Raw genomic sequence first — 24373 nt, forward strand, 5'->3', positions numbered from 1 at the left:
CGTCATCGCGTAATACGCGTTTGGCCATCCATGGCTGAATGACAAGATCCCTTAAAAACTCACACAGACCAAATCATAGCTAATCCGATTGGCAGAAAATCAATCTGTAACTATTTTGTTCATTGATTAGTCGTGCAAGATTTTTTTCAAAGCACAAATCCTAAATGTGATATTTGGAGGTTTTCACAGCCCTCCATGATTTTTTACTGAATTCCTGTCAGACAAATCAAGCAAATTTAACGTTAAAAATGGTTTTAAGCATTGGTTTATTGTGTGATCAGTTAAGGATCAAATGATTTATCAATTAAACTAAATATGTTATAACCATGATATAGCATAATTGTTCGTCCTAATAATCTGTCTTTAAGAAATATCCTCCAGGAAGTTTAACTTAGATTCCTTTTTCCATGGTCAATATTTCTGTAGGATAAATACAAGCGGAAGTACTGTAAAAGTCTTTTATTCAACATTTTGTTTCAAGGCTTAGGGGGGTTAACCAAGGGCAGCATACTCGGGGAGGTCTCTACTTAGTAAAGTCCATTTGAGGGCAAGAAAATATATAATAAAAACATTGGCCTTCTACATTGCATTTGGCTTCCAAAACTTGCCCAAAGTGTTTACCCAATGTGACGATTTAATTACTTCTACAATTTACTGATCATACTATCTTCCAAAACAAAAAAAACAAAACAAAAAGAAGTCAGCCCTTTCACATTTTCCTCCAAAGTCTTATAAGTAGCAGTAGTAAAGAAAAGGTTTATATTTAAGACTGTAGTCTTTTGTGTCCCGTGGAGTGTTGACAGTTTGTACCTCAGCATCAGATGTCAGCAAATTTTGATGAAAGTCTGCATCAGTCCCATCCACATAAAGAATGTATATATGAAAATTGTGTGACTTGAAAAAACATGAACCAAGAGACGAGAGGTTTTGTGCTCCCTGGAGTCCTGGTTCTTTTCTTCGTTGTCAGTTGTAGCGGGTAAAGAAAGACACAGGCATTGCTATGGTCCAAAGTTGAGAAATGAGATTGGCATTCTGTGCTAGACTGGCCAACAGGGCTGACTTTCTGGCTGATGGAGGAAAAGTTCTCGAGGAAAATGGGTGTAAAGAAGCGACTGGACCATCATGAGAAAGACTAGGACTTCTTGGAGTCCTGTGTGTTGCGTTTCTTGAGGTCGCTTAGGTCCACTGGTGTGAAAGCTGCAAGAGCAGACAGAAACAAGTTGTTAACCGGCCTGCTTGATGAATACTAAATACACATACTAAATAAAATGCACTTCACTAGTAAGTTACACTGTTACTTACAATGTAGGTTAGGGTTTGGGTTCTTCTCCACGTACTCCTGTGGTCCACGGTCATTACGTTCACTATTTTGTGTTGATCTGATGTCTCGGAGAACACACTGCCAGGCTGAGTAAAAGTAAACACAGCAATGCATTTGTTACATTTAGGAAATCTTATCCTACTTTAGAGACATGTTAGCAATGACGTGACAAGACCGACTGAAGGTAAATAAGAAGATAACACAGGTTGGCTATTTTCAAAATGTTTACACTGTACATAAGTACTTGTAGTCAAAGCAGGGAATTAAGTTGTCTGATTCAGATAACGTAGCACTTAATCATGATGATTGAAGTCATTAGAAATAAATCTGAGGAATGGTCTGTAGTAATAAGCACTACGAGATCACCGCCCAACTGTCAGAACAGTTCTCAGGACTTCAAGGTTAGGGGTCTATAACCTCTAGTAACACTGTGACATGTTTTCATTCAGGTCCTCGTTTTGTTTATCTTGTGTGTGCAAGAGTGCACTGTTAGAAAAATTCCCTCGACCCCTCGGAGTAAAGTCATTAAAACAGGAACATTTATTCGTTGCAAGGAAGGAGCAGACTTGGATAGGCAATTTGTCTATCACGTTGTACTTCTGAGTCTGCTCCTTCCTTGCAACAAATAAATGTTCCTGTTTTAAAGATTTTACTCCAAACGGTCGAGTGAATTTTTCTAACAGCACAAATAATACATAGTCAAGCTAATGGTTTCACAATATTTGACAAACCAAGATACAAATTATTTTTAAAGGTAGGAAATACATTTGATACGTCCGTTAGACCTCAAGGATACACACAATAAGACTTGAAATCTCTTTGTAATGACACAATGAGTAAGTGATGTGATTTGGTGAGTAACATTCTCACTCTAGAAAACTTCACTGGGCAACTTTCACACATCCATACAATAAATAAGGTGTGGTTCCGTCTTCATCGTAAACAATACAAAGAGAGTAATCACTGAGTATCAGTGTTAAGGGCGAAAGCAAACATGTTGTAATGCCTTTGCATTTGCAAATAGCGTTTCAACATGAAACCGGGCACACAGCTTATTTCCACTGGTCGTCACTCTGATGAGCAATTAATCAGGTAACATCTTTTTGCACTACTTGCTCTATTACCACCTTTCTGCACTAATATCCCAAATGCATGTGCCAGCATGAACAAAATGGTAAACATTGTGTATACATGTTGCATATTAAGTGATCAGAATAAAGATATATGTCCTGAACAATATACTAATTGCAGAAACACACTTTATTATAAAGATATTACTCTTTTTTTGTTTTGGAACCCGAAAAGACAAGTCATCCGCAATGGCCGACATTAGTCAAATGAAATACTTGGGAGTATTTTAAAAGCAATTCAACACACCAATGTGAGAAGGTGTACTCACTATCATGGATAAAGCGCACATTTTCCTCATGTGCTGGGGTGAAAAGCTCCCCGCTGTTTGTTGGGGATCGGGGGCTTGAAGTCCGCTTGTAACTATTCACCATCCTGGGAGCAGATGAGCTTCACAAACATAAAAACAGCATAATACCATAAGTAGACATTAATTTCCTTTAAACTAAACTTCAACCGAAAAGTCTTCAGTTTCTCAAGCCCAAAGCATTAAATCAACTTGTATTACAAATTAATAAACACTATTAACGCTTGTCTAATTGTACTTGTGCATCAGCACTTCAGTTCCATAACTTGTCACAAACCTGGTCATTCTGTTTGCAGTCTGTACTCGCTCCTTGCTCCTCTATGGTGAGTGGATTTGAAGAATAAAAAGGTTCAGAAGTCCTCAGCTGAATTCTAACAATAAACAACAGTGGCAAGTACAGCATTTCTACATGATGTAATAACTTGATTTAAAAATCAAAGAACACTGATCTACATTGACATTAAAACTAACTCAGCAAACTAGTTAAACTGCTGGTTAGCTCACAGTGTTAAACATGCTAAAGTATAGACTACAGTGAAGTCACTTGACGTTAAAACACATTATATCCTCTGGAAACTTCTCATCAGTCAAGGAACGATGCATTCAAGTGTTGTTAACTCATATCTAATAACAGGATCTCATCTATATCAGCTATGAGACGGCGTGCGTGTGGAAACAAATACAAGACTGAAGATAGCGAACCGAGGGGCTTTTGTTTACGTTCTTGCTTCAGTAGCTCTTGTTAGCATCAGGCTACAGAGACGAACCCAGTGCTACTATTACTGCTTACAATTTCATGGACAGGGCCATGTATTGTCTCTAAAACCGGTTTTGCTTGTTGGGATTCGTGCCCCCCTCCAGCGACGTCCGGGGCAGATAACTGTAGATGTGCTGACACAATCGTTTTAGCTAACGCTAACTTTAGCCGGAACGCTAGCTAGCAGGACGCTTTACATTGTCTAACGTTAGCTTCAATGAGCTAATATGTTGCTGGGGTTACCCGTCCCAAAATATTTATTAGAAATGCACCTAACACACTTATGACATTTTCAACATGTACTGTAAAGGACGCCGTTTTAAAATAATCAACAAACCTTTTTTTTTTTTTACAACCCTTCCTTTCGGTTTCTTTATTCAGAGACTGTACGCCGTTAGACCTGGCTAAAACGTTGCCAATGCCAACCAATCATTTCCGGGAAACCAAAACGGAAGTGAAAGGGCTTTCTGAACGACGAGATAATAATATTATAATGTTATTATTAATATTCATAATAATACAATTAATAATACTAAACAAAAACAGTCCCCACTGTTATTATATACAACTTATTGCATAATGTGTATGTAATAAATTATGTTTGCTCTATTATCTTTCCATTTTCTTTTCACTTTAAATAAAGACAGTTATTTTTTTTTAATTGTTGTTAGTGTATTACTATTCTACATTCATTTTAGGATGTCACATCTGGAATATCAGCATATATTTTGTAATTATTTACAATTTTAAAGCAGCAGCAAAACCTTGTACTAAATATGAGTAAAGATGCTTCACACAAAGACGATGGTGGAAAAGCTAAAGCCTGAAGACTTCAAGGTGAAAATACTGATGTGTTCTCTCCAGCTCTTGTGAAACATGTAATGTTTTATTAGACAGGCACACAACGGCAAATCAACAATATTTATAAAAGGTTTCTTTATTTATGAAAAGGTACAAAAATAATTATTGAGGAGAACATTACAAGACTTTCCTTGCTGGCATTCGTATTTCTTCAAACAGCCTTAAACAGCATGAATCTAATTTTTTTTTAAATTTTAATATAACATTTTTTAATTTATGACCAAGGTATCAATTACTAATTTGGCTGATCCTCTTTCTGCCCAGCAGTGAGGATAGATAGTGAGGATATAAAACACAAACATAATAGTAGTTTGGAAAAGTACAGTCTGCAGGGCGCTATCAGCTACTTAAAATACCAAAATGCTCGTGAGGATATAGCTTAATCTTATTTCCTTTAGAAATCAGATATGTACATGAAAAATATGCAAAATAAAGTAAAATAAACCACCAGAAAGATAAATGTGTATTACCTTAAGCAATACATTGCATCTTAAAAAATAACTTTTGATATTTAGACACAGAACCACCATTGCCACGGCCTTAACCCTGGACTGTGTTCTTCCACCGTGTCACAAGTTTCTTTTGTATTGCACTGTCTCAGTGGCTGCTCAGCCTTTTGTCTCTGTCTCATGCTTCATCACACACAGCCCGTCTCGAACAGTTTGACCAGATCTTTGCAGTCCGGGTCGATGAGGTCTGCAGGCTTCTCCCCGCTTTCGTTCTGTGCCTCTGTGCTGGCGCCCATCGACAGCAGATAACTTAGTGAAGAACAAAGCACAGCGTTGTTAACCGGGAGTTCTCATATACATTAAAAAAAATATATACTCGTGTATTGTTACTGCAGCAGATTTTTTTTCAATGGCTCATAATAACTGCAACTGTCCAATTTTAGTGGTATTAGTATTGAAACTTCATGTTTTGAGGATCAGTTCCAAAATGTCTTCTTACGGATATAATTCAAACATCAAACATCCTCCCTTCTGTTTTGACATTTAAATGATCTCTAATGATTATCCTCTCTTTTAATTCATGTGCTTGCTTAATGCTGAATACCATTTTTTTGTATATTGTAATGAATTTTGTCACTTTTTCACTTTTTTTTAATTCCTGTTCAGAGCCAAGCTACGAGCGTTAAATCAAGATATACTTTGACTCAGTAAGGTAATTACGATCAGGTAATCTTTGAGGGACATTTGAAGCATTCCCATTTTATGTAATTTCAAATGCTGTTATCTGTTCAATATTACAATCAAAGACAATTCATTTTGCTTTCGAGAAATCAACAGCAGATGATAAAGTCGTCCATCTTTCATTCTGTGCGGTCAGCTTGCTGAAAAAGGGAAGCAAGATCCGTCAAGGCTCAAAGGTTAAAAGGTCACCTTGCAATTTCCGGGTAGCCGTCGCTGCAGGCCATGTGGAGTGGCGTCCAGCCGTCTTCGTCCCTCTGGTGAACATCAGCGCCGTATTTCACCAGCAACTTCACCGCCTCCAGGTTTCCTGTGAGCACGGCTTCATGAAGCGCTGCCATACCTGCACATGAGACTAAGTCAGTCCTCTGCGGCAGCAGTGCAGTCAGTTCCTTATCGGCGGTTATTCTTTCTAATGTCAAATGCAATTAAAAAAATTGCTCGACAACAAAGTTGTGGACACATACCTGAGTTGAAGAGTGCATCCACACGGACCTTCCTTGCCCTCATAAACCGACCGATTTGCTCCAAATCTCCTCGTCTAACAATATCCTGGAAGATGATGTCATTGGGGAAGTGCACAGTTCTCTTTGCAGGCGCGGCAGGTATTACAGGTGCAGGGTTTTCCTTTGCTTGTGTGCGTTGTGTCGAGCTGTACCGTGACCCTTTGCTGTACGAGGGGACGTATGTCGATGCAGACCTGTAGGTGGATGTGTACTGTGACGGGGTGTAGTGTGTCGTGCTGTACTGGGTCGGGGTGTACTTTGTTGGAGAGGTGTACGCGGATGTGTAGTGCGGCGTAGCCGCGGTGTAGTGCGAGGCCGTGTGATAGGTGGGTGTGTGGTATGTCGTCGTGTATTGAGAGCTGCGAGTGTACGTCGACACGGGCACATGGTAGTTGTACCTCATCCCAGCCGTGGTTGCGGCTCTGCCTCCCCCTGTGCTGTCAGCCCGGGAGGAGGGAAGAGAGAAACCAGAGAGAACACACCAATCCAAATAAAAGAGCAGTATCCTTTGCTCTGTGTCCTTTTTGTCCTCTCCTCGCTGGCTTCGTATCCCTTTGGTTCCCAGCTGGAGTATCTCCTGCTGTTTTCTGCAGAATACAAACACCTCAAATCCTTCGCTTCCCTGTTGATCCAATCCCCTTCTTTGGCTTGTACGGTCCTCTTTTTCTCGCCCGCTGTGAATTTCTCCTGTCTGAATTCGGATTGATCTTTTGCACAGCGGGTTTGCTGTTGCACAGAACTGTCGTCTGATGGGGAAAATGGGAGAGGACCCCTTTATACCCTCTGTAGGGCTATTTTAGGGCCTAATATCCAGTGACTTCAGCTTTGAAATGAGTGGCCACTTTCGGACTCCACCCATCGTACAGTCACATGCACACGGGCACGGCACCCACCCCTCATAAAACAGGTTGACAACCAAATTGTTCCCTTTGAGTCTTGCTTAAGATCTACATCTTCCCACATAAACAATCATGATTGACATCAGAGCTAAATCGACAGAAGAGGGAGACTATGACTCCAATACGCTGTTATTTACTTTTTAGGGTTAGTAGCTGTTATATATATATATATGCCAATTTACAGTGAATGACATTGTTTTGGTTTCATTAACGCCAGAGATGTTTTGCAGGACATGCAGCAAACAGCATTACCACATGGTTTAATTTTAGGCCTGTTGTTGATTTGTTTGCTTACATCCTCCCCGATGGTGCAATATAGTAGACCAGTCATCAGAAGTTGATTTGAAAAACACATTCTCTTTAACTGCTGGAACAAAGTGGAGCTCTTTGAGTAATAGTGCTCTATGTTTCTTCTCATGTTCTCCGTTGGCCCACAGGTCCACCATGCGACACTTAATGGCTGCTCTTTGCATCATAACCAGATACACCATAAAGTTTTTTTTTTTACTGAGGAGGTTATGTTTGGGAGTGTAGTCATGAAGCCCCTAAATGTACCCTCTCCCTTCAGATGCCGACGAGAAGTCACACGGTGGCCAGAAACGCAGCTATTTACAACGCTGAACTTTTGACTGCCTAAATAACATCGACGCACATTGAGCAGGGTATTTCCTCTGAGCCGGTTTGTAACGTCTCTTCAACAGAAATGGTATTGCTGTACTGATTTTGTAAATGTACCATTTAAAAAGCAGAATAACACAGTTTTTTTTACTCGTGAGTGGTGCTGTATAACGTTGTGCTGGTGGCACCAGCTGTCCCTTAACTGGGCAGACTTCTATGGCGGACTGAGCTGGTTTTAACTGGTTCCCTAATCCTTTGGAAGAGGTCTTGGGTATTTCACAGATGCTGCCAAAGTAACAGAGGAAATAGCTTCGCTGCCATCCTCAGCTTTGGGTTTCTGACCACAACTCCAACTACTTAAGATGGGACCTTGCTCCAGAAATGGATCCCAACTGTCGTAATTAGCAGCTACTTAAATGCTTTGCGGTATATTCCACATACATTTTATTCAAATGAATCATCACTTTAGGTTCTCTGCTCGCCTGGTTGACTGCAGAAAGCCTGCAGATAACTTTGTTTCAGAACTGAGAAGACGAGGGACTTTCACAACATTGTGCACATTTATATGAACACATCCAGACAGGGGAGATCACATGACTCAGATTATCCCAGCAGGAAATGTTCAATACAAGATATTATTATATTACAAGAATTGATCCCACTTCTAAATGCCAACACAGATTGTTATGCGTCACCTCCCTGCACATGCTGGCCTCTAAACAAAGGAAAGGCAAATTGAAGTGAGAGTATTTGAACGTTCACAGCTCCAGGAGAGACTTTTTGCAACAGCTATTAGGTTTCAAGGTCTCTTATATGGTGTTGTGGGGGTGCAGATACTCCCTCCAGCTTCACTCTCTACACAGAGGCGTTCTCACCAGGAGGAGAGAAAACCTCAGCATGTGAGCAAATGTTTGTTTGTTATGCCCGCTCTTGGACATGTGCCAGAGAAAGGTCTCTAGCGTTACAGTTTCTCGCTATACATAGTCCCAGGCTGCCCTTATGATCTGTCAAATTACCAAGAAGTCAGAGTTGAAAACATCCAGGTGTGCGGAGCATCGCCAAAGTCAATGTTAGCTCCAATAATCATTGACAGAACAGGGATGAAGTCACACGTCTACGTGGTGGCATCAGCTTTCTTAAAGTCAGTCAACAAGGTCCCGAGTCGGGATTTCAAGGACGCTTTAATGCAACAGTATTTTTGTGATAAGTGACTCAGGGAGGCAACGATCCCTCTCTATTCAGAAATCCATGGGCTGTTATTATGTTGCGGGTTGGTCCGGACACCAATGATAAAATGTGCATTTCTCAAATGTTTAATATGTTTAATCAGGTACCTGTTTAGTTATACTGTCTGTTTTATAACATCTAAGCATTCAGATTGTGTTGCTGAGCTCTCTTGAGACCGCGAGGACTCAAAGTTGCTCTATATTTCCCGTTGGCCTGACATAAATCAAATTTAAGTCCGCTGAGACCAGAAAGTGCAAGAATCAGCTCATAAAAAAAATCCACCATGTGTTAATTTTTATTGGCAGAGTGTAAACTCCCCACAGGCTTCCTGAGAATAAAGTGAAGAATAGAGAGGACATGACCTCATCGCCCTAAATGATAGATGCGGCCGTGTGTAAGTAGAAAACAATTGGATCACTCTTTAGACGCTTCATGCATGACCTCTTTGCTCCTTTCTTTAAAAAAAAGAAGCTTTTATCACGGTGGGATTTCTATTTCATTGCATTGTATTATTATTTTGAATGTATTTATCTATTCCTCCCTGTTTCTCATCCTCTTATGATGTGTATCCGATGATGTTTTTCTCTGGTCATTAACATACGTTGCCCTTTATTTGATAAAAAGTCTAAAATTAACTTCTTTTTTTTTTTAGATGGGACATATTTTCGCAATAAATGTTTCAATAGAATAAATACATGAGGACCTGTTGGTAATGTGGTACTTTGCTCCAACAGGAACATCAACAGCATAAATATTTCAACCACCTCAGATTGTCTGTGCAGCTCATCACCAGCAGCCATCAATGATGCATTCGCCCAACATGATACATTGGCACATCACTATTAAAATTGTGATATTATTAAGATTTGATGGCACCAGCTTCTTGATGTCTTGAATTTGGACACCAACAGTTTGAATTCATTCATTCAGAAAGTGTTTTAGTGCCTCTGAATCTTTTAGGTCAAAGACAGCCGGAGCTCAAACGCCATTCTCTGACTTATTATCAACAGAATTGGGGACACACACTATCACTCGGTGCCATCGTTGACCCATTTGCATCACTTTACGGCGGCTTCTCGGCCTCATGCGGCTAAGTATTCGGGAACAAACAGTTCAGGACACATGGGGCTGAAGCCAAAAGAATTACATTTTAATGGCAACCTAGTCACAGAGGCTTATTACTGGCCGATAATATGCTACAAACAAGCTCGCTACACATTCCTTAACACCCAACTGACTCACGTGATGCAGGTAGGAGGCAGGTTGGTGACTACATTTCCTAAAAATAAGAGCTGTAAATCATCCCGTCTGTGCCCAGCATGTCATGAATGCAGGCTGCCGTCCTCATGGACATTGTTGTCTAAAACGGTCAGTGTAACACTAGTCACACATTCGAATAATCATACGCATCAACAAACTGTAGCTTCACAGCTTTGTTAGGACTCTCAGCAGGAATGTTAAATAGAAGTATGGCACGGCCTAGTTTGAGCCTGGAGTTTGGGCATTTTGGTCGTCGCCATTTTGAATTCTGTCTGTCACCGAAACAGATCACATTTGGGAGAGAGGGAGGAGCAGAGAGGGAGGAGCAAGGCCTGAAACGAACCTGAAAAAAAATAACAACCAAGTCCTGAGTGTCTTTTAGGATAACCAAACAAATAAGACATTCGTTTCCCCTCACTGACAGCATGCTAGCGATTTGTCAATCACAAGATAGCTACGCCCTAAAGCGTACCCTGCTATATGATCTATTTCACTCTAACTGGGACCGTAATTCACTTAATGAACATCGTGCTGTATTGAAAAAGACTTGAAACTATTGTTTGAGAATGATATTAGAAAGAACGCAGGTCACAACCTTTAAAACTAGCATTGCTGTTAGACTAAACAATAATTTGATTTGTACCAGATCTTTTATAGAATATCTTGGATTGTGTCCATTCAACATGCCCGCCCTCATGGAAGAAATGGAAATATTATATATATATATATATATATATATATATATATATATATATATATATATATATATATATATATATATATATATATATATATATATATATATATATATATATTATAAGCATAGATGCAGCTGGAAGTTCTTTGTCATCATATTCTTAATGGCCTTTGTTTATTAGATGTGACGTCAGCACAATAAAGCTACGCTAGGCGACTTATATAGTTCAACTTCCACCTGATTCAACAGCAGCAAAATGAAAATATTCAGGTCACCGTATGAAATGTTTGGGCACAAATCAATGATAACGCTTCGTATACAAGAAGCATTACTTTTTTAATATTATCTTGGACGCCATGCAGGGACTCAAGACAGCGTGTTTGAGAAAAGCAAATAAATTCCTCTTTTAATATTTGAGTTGTCATCTAAATGAAAGAGCAACTGACGCAGCAAAAGCATTTTTATTAAGCAATATATGCTTCGTGGCTCTTTGTGTAGATTCACCAAAGGACGAGTCCCCCCACACAGAGCCATGCCAGCGCTTAGACAAGCCAACCAAAAATACATTGAACCATTTGCTGTTGAAACAGTCCAACTGCCTCCTGGTCCTAAAATACGCTCCCATGCCTCGAGACTCTTAACCTGTTGACCCCGGAGTCATGAGCACATACTTTCCATGGCAATTTCTCCATATTCATTACTAAACTTAATGAAAGGGTATTTTTTTAACGCCATGTTTGTCAAATCATACACATGTTCAAACCTGTTCTGGCCTTTGCTCCCAGATTGAGATTTAGCTTGAGTGGTTAAGACTTTAGCGACCCTTTAAAGCCTAAAGTCAGTTTTATTTAGGACACATTATTACCTGCGGGATCTGATGGATGGAAGTGGTTTCTTGTTCAGGGGGAAAGCGGCTTTACAGACTGGTTTCTGGTTTCTGAGAGCGGTTACAGTGGTACCACCAGACAGCAGCTGGATATGATTATATTCAATTCAATGGACATGATCTGAAATAAAACAACTACCTGAGTTCAATTCATCAAAGTCTCAAGTCAAATGTAGGTCGTGGAAATGATTTAAACGATGGATACCATAGCTGTCCCGTACATAACAGGTGCAGACTGGTGGGGTGAATGAACTCTGTTATCTGGCTGCCGGGTGTAAATTTGTTTTTTGCTCCAAGAGAAATATAACTGCTCAGGCCGTGCCGAAATGTTGGCGTACGAGAGGGCAGCGCGCTTGAATGCACGTGTCCCCTCATAAACACTTTACACTCTAACATTTTCCAGTGACCCTTGTAACCCGGAATTAAAAAAAGCCTTCCAGCACAGCTTTGAATAAACAGTCCCACGAGGAGGTTCAACGCTTTTATAGACCGTTAAGAATAATTATAAGCCATCCAGCGGACATGCGGGAAACATAGCGCCCTCCGTTGGGAGACACTGCCGCGGACTTCAGCCAAGCACGAAGACCGCTGGCCTGCAAAGAGGTAGAAGGCAGTAAACAGACGCGGCAGCTGTCCGGGACTCAGGGAGAGCGACGGGACTCAGACTTAGAGCACAGGGGAGTGGGAGCAGCACCAGCGCCGCCTGTTTGTGTGAGGATTGGGTTACCTCAGCCGAAACCCGCAAGGACGGAAAAGGAGGTCAGAGGTCAAAAGTTGTGCATACGTGCGCCTAATGTGTTGATGCTCGGTTGCACAATGAGGGCGCGTGTTTCGGCCAGCGGTCGGCGAAGAGGAGGACGTGAACCCCTCGCCGCTCCGAGCGGGTTGCACAAGGTTACGGCGAACTAATGTCCTGGATCTGAGCGGGCTTAAGCAATTAAAGACGGAGGACATCGAGCAGGTGGACTCACTAAATCTAACCTCTACTCAGCATACGAAGGACAAAAGAGTGTGTGACATGATGGCAAGCCTGAGCTGCCCTTGCCGTCTACAGCGAAGTGACGGGAGGCTTGTCAATCACGAGAATAAAAGATCTGACAAAGTGTCGGGACACCAGCGTCAAAGCTTTACTTATTTTGATCTTTATTCACAGCATTTTCTCACCAGAAGACTGTCGCATTATACAAACACCGGACTGATATAACGTGCATGAGTAATTACTGTTCTTCAGTTATATCAACGCACTTTTTAATAGGTTTCAAACACAGACTGTGGACCACTGCAGGCACTCATCTCTAACATCCCAGCACGACTCTTTAATGAGCCTCCTACCAGGCAGTGGTGTGCAGGAAGACAAATGAGTCATTAAATACCAGCCTTTTGATAAATATCTCTGCGGATTCCCAATTAATTTTATTGAAAGTTATTTGGAAGGCTTGACATTGAATGGAGGTCGTAGGTTTCATAACATGTCGAGCAATTCACAGTTTAAAGCAAATATTCTGGAATAAATTGTGAAGATTAGAAACAATGATTACCAGTTTGACTTCCAACCATTTATCACATCTACACATTGTACTAGCATTGGATATGAATACAAATGCCTGTAATAAAACTTTGAATTGAGCACGTCTCAACTCATTTGTCTCCATCATTTGTTCTTTTTCTGCCTTTAGAGTTATTAGGGAATAAAGGATTTATGCTGCACAGAGTTGAGTTGAAGCAGATATAGATTGTATTTCAATGTATTTGCTTTGAATCTATGTGTTGTAATTACAAACTGTCCTGTAAAGTTGGTTGAACATGATATGGCTAATCTTTATGAACACAGTCCGTACAGGATGTACTGCTGCTTTTACTCCTATTACAACTACTGTAACAGCTCGATTACGAGAACATATTCATACAGAAGTAGAAGAACATATGTGCAAAACACAACGCATGAGAGAAAAAATTATTTCAGGAATGAAATGAATGATGATGATGATGTGAAATATACAACTCTGGATAGTTACATCGTGGCTCAGAGCTCCTCTGTCACACAAGCGCTCCTCTGCAGGAGCAGGAGAGATGAGGTCTCCCCGATGACCTCATTGCTGCATCTGCAGACCACCAACAGCCTCTGGCCCCATAAGGCCAAGTCAAAGGCAGGATATTCCCAGAATGCATTTCCAAGGGGTCAATATGCTAATTTTAGCAGGGCAGCCAATGGCCGCGCAGGAGTTGTGCTCCAGATACGCGAGGAGCTGGATCAGGTTACGCGGCGGAGACACGGACCGGCGTACGTGCGGTGATAAAGAGGAGACGCTGGACTCTGCCGGGCCTCTCCACCCTTCTGTCGCTCTTATATGTGCAAAAACCAACGCCGCGTTCCTCCTTTACAACACAGAGTTACTCCAGCTGTGCCTGTCTGCTTGCAACAGGAACCTGAAAGGCGTGTCGGGGTCACGTGACCTCACTCATCGTATCGTTTGGGAGCAGCAGTAAATCCACCATCTTCCCTCCTGACAGTTACGACGTGAAGGCCGAGCAGCACCATCCTTGGGCAAAGTGTTCGGTGTCTGAGACGAGTGTGCCCTCAGAGCGCGCTCCAGCTCCCTGGCCTCACAGTAGCTGTTGCGAACACACTGGGCTGAAGCATATTAAGTGGTTAAAACAGGTGTCACACGGCTGCGTGCTTTTGTCTTTTGGTCAAACGCATCCGAAAAGGAAACCGACGCAAGCTGTTCTCTGCAATCTATGAAATTATACTCCACCAACTTTGATACGGTATAAGTTACACAGTATCAGTTCCTCTGGCCTCAGAATATGCCGTTCCCTCCCGTCAAGGCCGACGTGATGAATTAACCACGAGACGACTGAGACCCATTTCCTCCTAGAGCAGCCGCAGCCTCGTTTTTTTTCTTCTTCGTTTTGGCGCGGCTCTGAAGTCGTATCCATTCATAAATGCCTCTGAGGACAGCGTGGAGGCCGAGAGGCCCCCGTATCGTTGTGCCTGTGCGAGCCGAGTCGGGAGGCCCGAGGGAATGGTGCAAACCCCGGAAACGCGGCCCCACACCCTGCCGTCACATAGTGTGCACACACTCGTGAAGCACGACTGCAGCGGTGAACTAAGCCGAGAGGTGGGCGAGGAGGAGGATTCAGACAGTTCTGTGAATTGGAGCAACACGCACACACACACATTTGCACACACATAGAAGCATGTGGGAACTCCAGGCAGGCAGATAATGAAGATGAACAGTCCGTACGTTCGTCGGTGCTAAGAATGGAGATGAAAGCGTGAGAGCCGGTGGCAGGCTGTCGGTGTTAGCTCTGGTGTCAGGTGTTGCAGATTCCCACATGGATTTTCTCCGCTGTTCAGTGTTCCTATAAGAGCATCCTGTCAAAACGCAAATCCTCATAATCCAGAGTGTCGGCGGCAGATGCCGTGAACCGAGTGCACCCCAATGTCTGCCCCCGGAGTTCAGGTCCAGCAGCTTTGCCCCAGTTCACCTGCTGACAGGTGCAGAATGTCAAAGTGACACCCGCGTGTCTTTGAACAAGGTCAGGTACGTTTCTGACGCCATGAAAAAGAAGAATAACAATCGATTCAAAACTGATACTGAAATAGAACTTGGAGAGAGATTATTTAGATGCTTTGCATTCACTCACAAAATAACGCTGACATTGCAATAACGTGACGCCTGTGGAAAGGGATGGGCTCGACAAAATGTGTATTCATGAAGAGCTCACACTAAAGTAGAAGCTCTTGGTCGATCAATAGAAAATGAATCAGCAACAACGTAGCCTGAAAGTCAGGTTTAAAGCTAAAGCAAGACAGCATGAGAATTGAACATGTTGTCGGACAAATCAACAATTTGAAGAAATCCACCAGGGAATTAACAAACTATTTGCTATGTACTATTTTCAAACATTGTTTAGCCAGATGAATGAATGAATCTATAGCAGTGGTTCTCAACCTTTTTTCAGTGATGTACCTTCATTTGAAAAGCATTTTTGGGTTGAAAAAAAACAATTAATACACATGCTGTGCCACTAGTGTTTGATTTAATATAGAATATATACAATTCAGTTGAATAACCTACACATATATGATGAAATATTTATCAAATAACTATTTTTTTAAAAATCCCCTGGGGTACTAGTACCTCCATTTGAGAACCACTGATCTCAAGAAGTAATCAACAATTAAATTAAGTAACTAGTTGCGGTCGTATCCAGCACACTTTGACACACAACTCATTACGTCATGAGTTTATTAATGTGCTGCTCTATCCTCCTCGGCTGTGTTGGGTTGAACAACAGATTTGCTGAACATATCTGGTGTCTGGAGACCTTGAATAAGTTCATGTGATATCATTCAATTACATCTTAGATAATGGAACATGAAGCGGACATCTGTGATGAACCTCTCCTCGCAGTGAGGCGGCTCGCAGCCAGATGGCACTACGTCTCCACGCGGCTGCCTGAAGTCTGTCCTCTCGTGGCTTCGCCGCCGCCGCATGCAGTCAGAAACCTCGCCGCTAAAGCTGCAGCATCACCGCTGCGCTCGCTTCAAAAGACCTCTTTCTGTCTCGAAGCTGACACCCGTGGAAGGATACAGACGTGGATGCCTTTTCCTTTGTGGCTGCAGCACACATCCGCTGTGCGTCTGGGCAGAGAACCACCAGAGAAGGAAAAGGAAACACTTCACTTTACAACATCTTTATTTTATTATTGTTTATTTTGCCCTTCAAAGGCAAAGCAAGTGAATCCAAAGTGTGGGATGTTCGTTGCGAAGCGTTACAAAAAAATACAAAAAAGTACATAAAAGCTGAGAGCTGTTTTAAGGACAAAAGACTCCGGCGGCTTAAACGAGCCGGATAAATAAAAGGAATAAATATTCTTGTTGCTCAGTTAGCAGGCGGGCACGCCGTCCTGTTGCCCCTCCCCGTGGTCAGCGGCGTCGATGTGAACGCTGTCGATGTCGATCTCGTCTATGTAGTCATCCTGGATGCTGTGGTCGCCGTGGTTACCGTGGTCGCCGTGGTCACCGTGGTGATCCTTATCATGATTCAGCTGTGCGTACTCCACTGACCCCTGCTGAGCGGGAACGAAACACTGAAAGAAAGGCAGAAACTGACGCTGGCTGGAGGACGCCTGCACGACATTGTAGTGTCTGTAACACATGCAACGGGTGTGTGTTTGTGTGTTTGTCATTCGCCTGGAACAGAAATGTATAAAGTGTTGAGGATGTGCAGCACTTGGTGAGACAAAAAGCCAAAATGTCTACTCCAAAAACACTTTTTACTGTCCTAATAATAAGAAAACAGCTGTCTTCAGTCATGCTAGAGGCTCCATGAGACTGCACTTGAGCACGGTGGTTAAATATCAACGTGCTAACGTGCTCACAACATTGTGGTTGGAACGTGCTCATGTGTAGCAGGACAATAGTGGAGAAGGCTAGTTTCTGTAGACACATCTTTGAATGTTAAGTTAAGCTCCTGTGAACTGACTCCAATCGAGTTAACTGGAGTGAATTAATTGAAGTGAAACAACTGAACTTAATTGCGAAAAATTGCACTTTGTATGTTATTTTTAGTCAATTATCACTTATTTTTACCCGTCTACAAACAATAAAAACAGACTCTCCTGTGTTTCAATGTATCGCACCGTGTCTGTCCGTGTGTTTCTGCCTTTTTGTAGTGTGTGCATACACTGCGTGTGTGTTTGTGTGTGTGTGTGTTTTTCTACATACAGCATCGGCCTCCTCTGGAACACCTGCAAAAACAAAGTCAGAGGACAAGCTCAGGAAACAAAAGGAGCCTGACGGCTTGTATTGTCATCAGCGTCCATGACCGGCGCCCACATCCCAGGAAACTGTGAACTTATCACGTCGCACACATTTATGCTCTCATGTTTGTGGTAATAAAGTCTTTATCTCCAAGCAAGTCTCCTCTTAGAGCACAGAGAGCGAAACACGTGCCGGCCATGTCATATTGTGTTCCCCTTTCATGCGACTGCATCATTGTTTGTGTCACTACAGCTGACATTTAAACCTTTAGGAGTTATGAGGAGCCAATGACTGAACAATGTGTGAGAGTTTCCCCCACCAGCATGAAACAATGGAGTTTTGCTCACTTAGTCCTAACGGATGTTCATACTGTTTGGCTCTGATTGTTTGAACAGGAAGTTGTCTTTAGCGACAGCAGGAAGTGGACACCTGGCGACTGGGCCTTCTGTTTTAATGGGACATTCTTTCACTAACAATGCAGTTGTTTACAGTTGGAGCTGATCCTGTTTCCTGGCAATTTTCTTTTTGTAAACGTGGGATTTGAGCAGGACGTGAGTCGTACCTTGCTTGGAGTTCCGCACTTCGCCGTAGTTTTCCTTTTTCACCGGAGCTGTCAACGACAGAAGCGCACCAATTTACGACCGTGTTTTTCTTTTCTTTTTTTTAAAAAAATGATTAAGTTCATTAAATTCAGATGCGGTCACACCTCTGCTGGGATCTGCCGGTCTGGTCTGCACCTCAGCGTATTGAGGTTCTGGAGGCTTTTCTGGAGCGGTCACACTATTCTGGTCCTCAGACTCTGCAGCACAACACAGTAACAAGCGGAAGTTAAACCTCAAAGTGTTTCATGTTATTTAAAGTCAAAGTAGTTTATAATTAAACAATAAGGCTGGTGATATTCTATGTTTCTTTTACCAACAATAAGCCAAACACATTGCCCTGCTGCTGAAAATACTAGTGTACCAAATGTGTATTAATCCGCAGCTAAAAAATAGTCCCCCACAGAACATTAGTTACTCCTCCTTCAGCGATGTTTGCTTAACACTGCAGTCACCAGCTGTTGCATGCAGCAAATTGCTGATCCTTGAAGGAAAAGGTGTACTCTTTTTTTGAAGATCTTTAGTGGCAGAAATGATTGACACATTGTCAGTTTCAAAAAACAAAATGACACTACTCACCCGAGCCTGATACATGTTCACTCCAAACACTCTTTCCAATCATGCCCGGAGTGACTACACACAGAGAGGACACAAAGTAGCACCAGACTCGTTGCTGAATCAGTAAAATCTGCTCCACGACTTTCATTATAAAAACGAGTTTACCGACTCATATTTTGCAGCTCAGTATTTAAATCAGCACGAGAGACTTTACCGTTGGCAGCCTCGTTGACCTCCGCCTGGGTGAGGCTCAGCCGCTCCGTTTTGGTGCTGGCCGACTTCCTAAGAAGAAGGTGGGCACAAACACAATCAGCTTATTAAAACAGGAAACTGTACGGGCGTCAGCAGGCGACCTGCTCTTGCTGCTGAAATTGGCGTCACCTTTAAAGCACAGATTTTCGATAAGAACACGAGCAATGTTACTCACACTGACAGCTCGCCAGTTCTCTTCCTCTTGAATAGGAGGAGGCGTCTCTTTAAGGCCAGAATGAGGATCAATACCAGTATGAGCAGGATGCAGATGACAACCACAGCGATGAGACCTTTCTTCCAGCCGGCCAACTTCACTGCAGAATACATTTGAATGAAACGTACCAATTATGAATTATATTATATGAATTACGGGTATGAATTATATTATAATGTGATTATTAAACACAGTTTGTCTTTCACAGCCGGGTGTATGTCATGTAATCGAGTTTTTATTGACTATTCCATCCAATAATTTGTACGTAATAATCTCCACAAAGTCTATACTTCAAACTCATTATGGCTCAAATATTTATAGTTGGTCTGAAAGTATTCTTATAACCGCCGAGTCAAAACACAATCCGTGTCCCTTTTTGGTGTATCGGTTACACAATCAGATTGTTATTCTTCTTTTTCTAACCGCTTGATATTGCAAAGTCTTTGAGAAGCTCATCTTTCATGATTAAAAAAGAAATGAGAAACTCTCAAATTCAAACTCCACCACACAAACGTCCTCACTGTTTCAGAAAACATCCTCACTCTCTAAAACTCTCCTCGGCCCGGACAAAGACAGTCAACCGAAGATGAAGCGCACCTCCGATCGTGACGGTGAGGCTTCGCATGGTTGCGTTGGCCGGGTTGTTGCCCACACAGTAGTATTGCCCTGTGTGCTCTCCTCTGACGTTGCTGATGCTGTAGGATCCCTTCAGGTCCTTGGAGGTGTGGGAGAAGAGAGCGCCCTCCCTCTCAGCGTGGAACCAGGTGAAGCGGACGGGAGGAGTGCCTCTGGCCACCGAGCAGACGAGCGTCACGTCCTGCCCCTCGGAGACGTCCCCGGGCAGCACCATCAACACAGGTATCGAGACCGGCTCTGCGCGGAGTTAAATGCACGTTAGAGCAGCTGTTCAGCGCCTTAATATCAATTTGTGCGAATGGGCCTTCATCCGACGCACCTATAATGGTGGAGCGCAGCAGCTGTTGCCCTGTTCCTGTCATAGGAGGCTGGTTTTCGCCGTTTGTCGCGTGGCACAGAAAGTTGTTTAAGTCTGAAGTCTTGTGGATGGCTGAGGAGTTAAAGATGACCTCCTCGCCGGGGTTGCTCACCACGCCTCTCTGAGTCGGCCCTGCGGGGCTTCGCAGGGTGTAGGTGATGGGCAGCGTGCCACTGTCGCTGTGACAGAGCAGCTGGAAGCGCTTTCCCAACACCAGCGTACCTCCCACCACACTCAGCATGGGTTTGGAAACAGGGACTGGGGATAAGACAATTAGCCAGTTAGTCTTCGCGACAGAAAAAAACAAGACAAAGATAAATCGACGGCCATGCGAGCAGCTGTGCTTAGTGCTAACGTCGTCAGCGCGCCCAAATTCCTGCATTCGATGACTCGCCTTTTGCTTCGACAGCAACGGCTTGGCTTTCTTTCTCCACTGCGCAGTATGCGAGAGACGCCGCCGTGACTTTACAGGTGTAGTTGCCATTTCTAGAAGGTCGCGCCACAGTGTTGTACGCCGCGGTGTTGGCGAGTTTGACGTTATCTTTGTAGATGGAGAAGCGCACGCTTCCATTGCTGATCCTCTCAGGGACATAGATGGAGACGGAGCACGTCAGCTCGAAGCGATCCCCCTCAAACATGTCTGTGGGCGTCACAGTCAGACGTGGCTTTGAAAAGAGCTCTGTTGAAAGAGGGACAGCAGAAATCAAGTACTACACAATGAATATGTGGCGTACCCTTTAATTAGGAACATAGACGAGGCTTTAAGCTCGTGATATCAGACACTTGCCTTTGACTGTGATGGTTCGATATGTTTCTTTCTGCACGCTGCCCCACTCTGCCTTGCACACAAGCTCCCCAGAGTCGCCTTCTTGTGCAGTGAACCGATGGCTGAGGCTGACCCGGGCTTGCTTGAGGATCCTCCTGTCCCTCGTCAGGAATACGTCAATGTTCTTCAGCGGATTCTTCACTGTACAGACCACCTCCAGTACGTCACACTCAAAGACATCAAGCGAGGGCAGCACATTCATGATCGGGGATATGTAGAGTCCTGCAAGACACAACCCAGGAGGGTAAATCCCACAAGCCCCCTTTAAGCGAGCTTTTTCTGGGAGACGAATGAGCTCTTGAACTAAAAACCTTTGACGATCACTGTGATCTCGTTGCTGCGGTTGGAGCGTCTGGCTCCGGAAACCAAGTTGACCTCGTAGTCACAGTACAAGACGCTGTCTCCAACCCTCCTCAGGACGAGCGTGGTTTCCGAGGAGTTCCCGGTGGCCGCCGTCTGCTTTATCCTCTCAGGGTCTCCGGTCCTGAATCTCTGGTAAAACCTGAAGACGAGGGATCCTTTCTCCTGGGGAGCACTGCAGGCGGCCGTGAACTCCTCGCTCTCATAGGGGGAAGACTTGTTCAAGTACAGGATGGGGGCCTGCAGGCCTGAGGAGAGGGCGAACCAACGGAAAGTAACGTTATTACCGTTTGTTCAGTTGAGATTGTACACACAAATTATTATTTTGACTGCATCTTTGGTATGTTTGTGTGTTGTTTATCCTTTTCAGATGTCCCTTTCCTTGAACACAACACCAAGGGCACATTTTTAGTGTCGTCGCATAACTTTTTTCCGAAACAGCAACGCAGCCAGAATGTTCCCTGTGATTGATATTTAACTGAAGAAAGTCTGAAAATGATTTTCACATACTGCAGAAGGCAGAACGTCAGTCTGAAGTCTTCTGTCACGCTGTGGAAAATGTCTGACAGCATTGTGAATTATTCATCAATTGAAAAAAAGAAGAAAAAAAAGAAATACCACTGGTTTTGTCCAACGAGTTTATGTTGATTTTGCATCCCCAAATGTGCTGATGTATGAACAAATCTCAGCTATATTATCACATAGTTTCATGTTGTATTAACTTGTCAGACAAGAGCAATAACAACAAACACATGTAATCAGATAAAAACAAATAAACTCTGGTGTGAGAAATCGACTGTACCACCAATATGTAGCTCTACCTGTGACGTCCAGTTTGTTGCTGAAGCTGGCTTTGCTCTTGTCCTTGACTTTGACTCGGCACTCATAACTCCCAGAGTCGGCGGCCCTGGCCGGGTCAAGTTCGTATGTGATTGAGTCTTCTTCGGTGGTAGAGGAGTAAACGAGGACGTCGTCCTGCCGGAGCTGGAACTCGTGCTCCAGGTGAGGAAGGTTGTCATGACTGACTTTGACTTTGCAGTGTAGAGTCACTGCTGTCCCGCTCTGAACGGTGCTGCTGGGGAGGATCGTAAGGCCAACCACGTCTATAGTGTAAACTGTAGGTCCAAGCGTCACACACACATGTACAGACACACACACACACACACACATGCATTAGAAAGACATAATTGTCTTGCTTATGTGAAAGCAACATCAAGGACTAAGGAAATGACATCATCCACCAGTCAGAGTCTGTTATTCTCGCCATAATAAAGGTGAAGGCGTTCCCTGGCATCCAGTCTGCGGCTCAGAAAGCAGCAGGAAGGAAAAGGCTTCAACAAACAGCATCTGACCCTTTCCGCCCCCCTCTGGGAGAGCCGTGTTGATTTATCCCAGCGTCTGCTCTCCCTCTGCAGCAGCAGCAGCAGCAGCAGCAGCAGCCCGGTGTAACCCACCTCAACAGCCAGGGAACAATCACTTAGTCCACATCCTCAAAGTACTGCAGTTAGTCGAGGCTCAGCGACGGAGACTGACTGAGGCGGTAAATGGCTAACTGGCACGCTGTGGAAATACATATGTTCATTCAAAGCTCTGTAGACCTTGAACTGAAATGGTTTTGTCAAAGAAGTTGTTGCAATTTTAAAGGAATAGTTCAATATTTTGGTGCAACCCATACTGGTATTTGTTTCCTTGCGGAAAGCAAGAAGAGAATATTGATATTAAAAAGCTACAGACAGCTTTATTAGTGAGCTTCAGTTGCTAGGAGGCTAACGCGTGAGCTAGCCATGCGTACGGTACGGTTGCAGTTAAGTTAAAGTTTGGAATTAAAACAAAACCTGAAAAACTTCATGATTGAGCTTAAAAAAAACTATGCAAGCTAGGCAAGACGTCAAGAGTATAAGTACGAAAAACACGTCACAAACACTTTGGGACTTGAACGCCGGTCTCCTAGTTGTTAGTCTTGTGTTTGTTTGACCCATCAGCCTCCACTTCCTCCCAATGTTTTATTTTTTCGGTGTTTAAACATACATCATCACATGACCGGTGCGTCTCATGCAAACACTAACGGTTGCCTTGTGCGTCAGTAATCGGAGGCCGAGGGGCGGGACCAAGCGTCGGTATTTGACGCCCTGGAAATAAGGACCGGCTGAGGTAGCGGTTTCCCTCACTTTTTGAGGCTTCATGCTAAGCTAAGCTAATGGGCGGTTGGCTATTGTGGTTTATTGAGCACATTGGAGAGGTGCTCACATATTCATCTAACTCTCTGCAGGAAGTGTGCTTCCCAAAATGTCAAATAATTAACAAACAAAAACAAACAAGCTCTTTAATTCCAACACATGTTGTTTGAAAGCTACGCAGCATTTGGGAGGTTCATTCAAACGGATTTGAAAGATTACCCATCTTCACCTGTGCAACTAAAAATACCTTCAAAAGACTTTGAAATATCAAGGAGGCCGCGAGGAGAGCGTGATACAACGCCCATCTCGCAAAATATAACTGTGCGAGGTAAAAATAGCTTTCCTCTCCAATACAGCGAGGACTGGGTAACCTGAAACTGTCTCGACGCTGGAGAGGAACTAAAAGTGATTTGGACCGTTTGTTTAACAAGTCAAATATACATAATGCGGTTCTACTCACATGACTGTCCTCTGGCACACAGCCCTGTGTTTGGAGGGAAAGAGAGAGAAACACAAGTGAGAGTCTGGAGATTTGGTTGAACTGACGGAGCATCCTTTATCCTGGGAGCAGCGCCGCGGCGAGTCCTTACAGAAGTGCAGGAGGCAGGCGAGCAGCAGCAGCGGCAGGTTGGGGGGTCTGGAGTCCATCCTGTGTGACGATGGGCCACCGCTGTAAGATTCAAACACAGCTACAGGGCCGACGATACGGAGGCCAGAAAAACAGTCAGAAGGATGAGGGAGGGCCGTAGGAAGGGAGAGGTGGAGGAAGAGGGGCGGCGGGGGGGCCATCTTATCACACACACTCCTTGTGCTGCTTGACTGACCAGGAAATAGCTGTTACTTCCTTAGGAATTGAGCGTTTAGCGTGTTTTCATTCGTGTGCGAGCAGAGAAAACTCAACAGTAAAGCACAAGCTGCTCGCCTCTCCCTCTGGTTAGGACGTGTCTCACATAATTCAACAGTTTG

At 43.4% G+C, this 24373-nt stretch overlaps 3 protein-coding genes across 9 annotated transcripts; all 3 read right to left on the reverse strand.

The window, feature by feature from the left end:
• Nucleotides 1-444: 444 nt before the first annotated feature.
• Nucleotides 445-3959, reverse strand: mcrip1 (MAPK regulated corepressor interacting protein 1). 2 transcript variants are annotated; one of them, XM_068578904.1, is made up of 5 exons: nucleotides 3851-3959; nucleotides 3034-3127; nucleotides 2721-2839; nucleotides 1303-1407; nucleotides 445-1197 (listed from the first exon to the last, which is right to left on the reverse strand). In XM_068578904.1, the coding sequence occupies exons 2-5, from the start codon at nucleotides 3039-3041 to the stop codon at nucleotides 1133-1135; spliced, it is 297 nt and encodes a 98-aa protein (XP_068435005.1). In that variant the 5' UTR covers nucleotides 3042-3127; nucleotides 3851-3959; the 3' UTR covers nucleotides 445-1132. The 2 variants fall into 2 exon arrangements, with proteins under 2 accessions (XP_068435005.1, XP_068435006.1); XM_068578905.1 differs by having other exon boundaries at nucleotides 3034-3074; nucleotides 3851-3942.
• Nucleotides 3960-4434: 475 nt separating this feature from the next.
• ppp1r27a (protein phosphatase 1, regulatory subunit 27a) lies at nucleotides 4435-6803 on the reverse strand. Its single transcript, XM_068577808.1, has 3 exons — nucleotides 6029-6803; nucleotides 5754-5904; nucleotides 4435-5132 (listed from the first exon to the last, which is right to left on the reverse strand). The coding sequence occupies exons 1-3, from the start codon at nucleotides 6468-6470 to the stop codon at nucleotides 5012-5014; spliced, it is 714 nt and encodes a 237-aa protein (XP_068433909.1). The 5' UTR covers nucleotides 6471-6803; the 3' UTR covers nucleotides 4435-5011.
• Nucleotides 6804-16342: 9539 nt separating this feature from the next.
• Nucleotides 16343-24101, reverse strand: pecam1a (platelet and endothelial cell adhesion molecule 1a). 6 transcript variants are annotated; one of them, XM_068579397.1, is made up of 15 exons: nucleotides 23998-24101; nucleotides 23868-23891; nucleotides 22052-22345; nucleotides 21182-21478; nucleotides 20832-21092; nucleotides 20439-20723; nucleotides 20006-20302; nucleotides 19648-19923; nucleotides 19012-19150; nucleotides 18799-18866; nucleotides 18606-18659; nucleotides 18134-18226; nucleotides 17990-18037; nucleotides 17392-17414; nucleotides 16343-16733 (listed from the first exon to the last, which is right to left on the reverse strand). In XM_068579397.1, the coding sequence occupies exons 1-15, from the start codon at nucleotides 24053-24055 to the stop codon at nucleotides 16551-16553; spliced, it is 2400 nt and encodes a 799-aa protein (XP_068435498.1). In that variant the 5' UTR covers nucleotides 24056-24101; the 3' UTR covers nucleotides 16343-16550. The 6 variants fall into 6 exon arrangements, 5 of the variants coding, with proteins under 5 accessions (XP_068435498.1, XP_068435497.1, XP_068435496.1 ...); XM_068579396.1 differs by having other exon boundaries at nucleotides 16343-16736; XM_068579395.1 differs by having other exon boundaries at nucleotides 16343-16754.
• Nucleotides 24102-24373: the final 272 nt, after the last annotated feature.

Source organism: Clinocottus analis, unplaced genomic scaffold, assembly GCF_023055335.1.
Source record: "Clinocottus analis isolate CAN_PGR_092001 unplaced genomic scaffold, fCliAna1.0.p SCAF_16, whole genome shotgun sequence".
Taxonomy (NCBI): Eukaryota; Metazoa; Chordata; class Actinopteri; order Perciformes; family Cottidae; genus Clinocottus; species Clinocottus analis.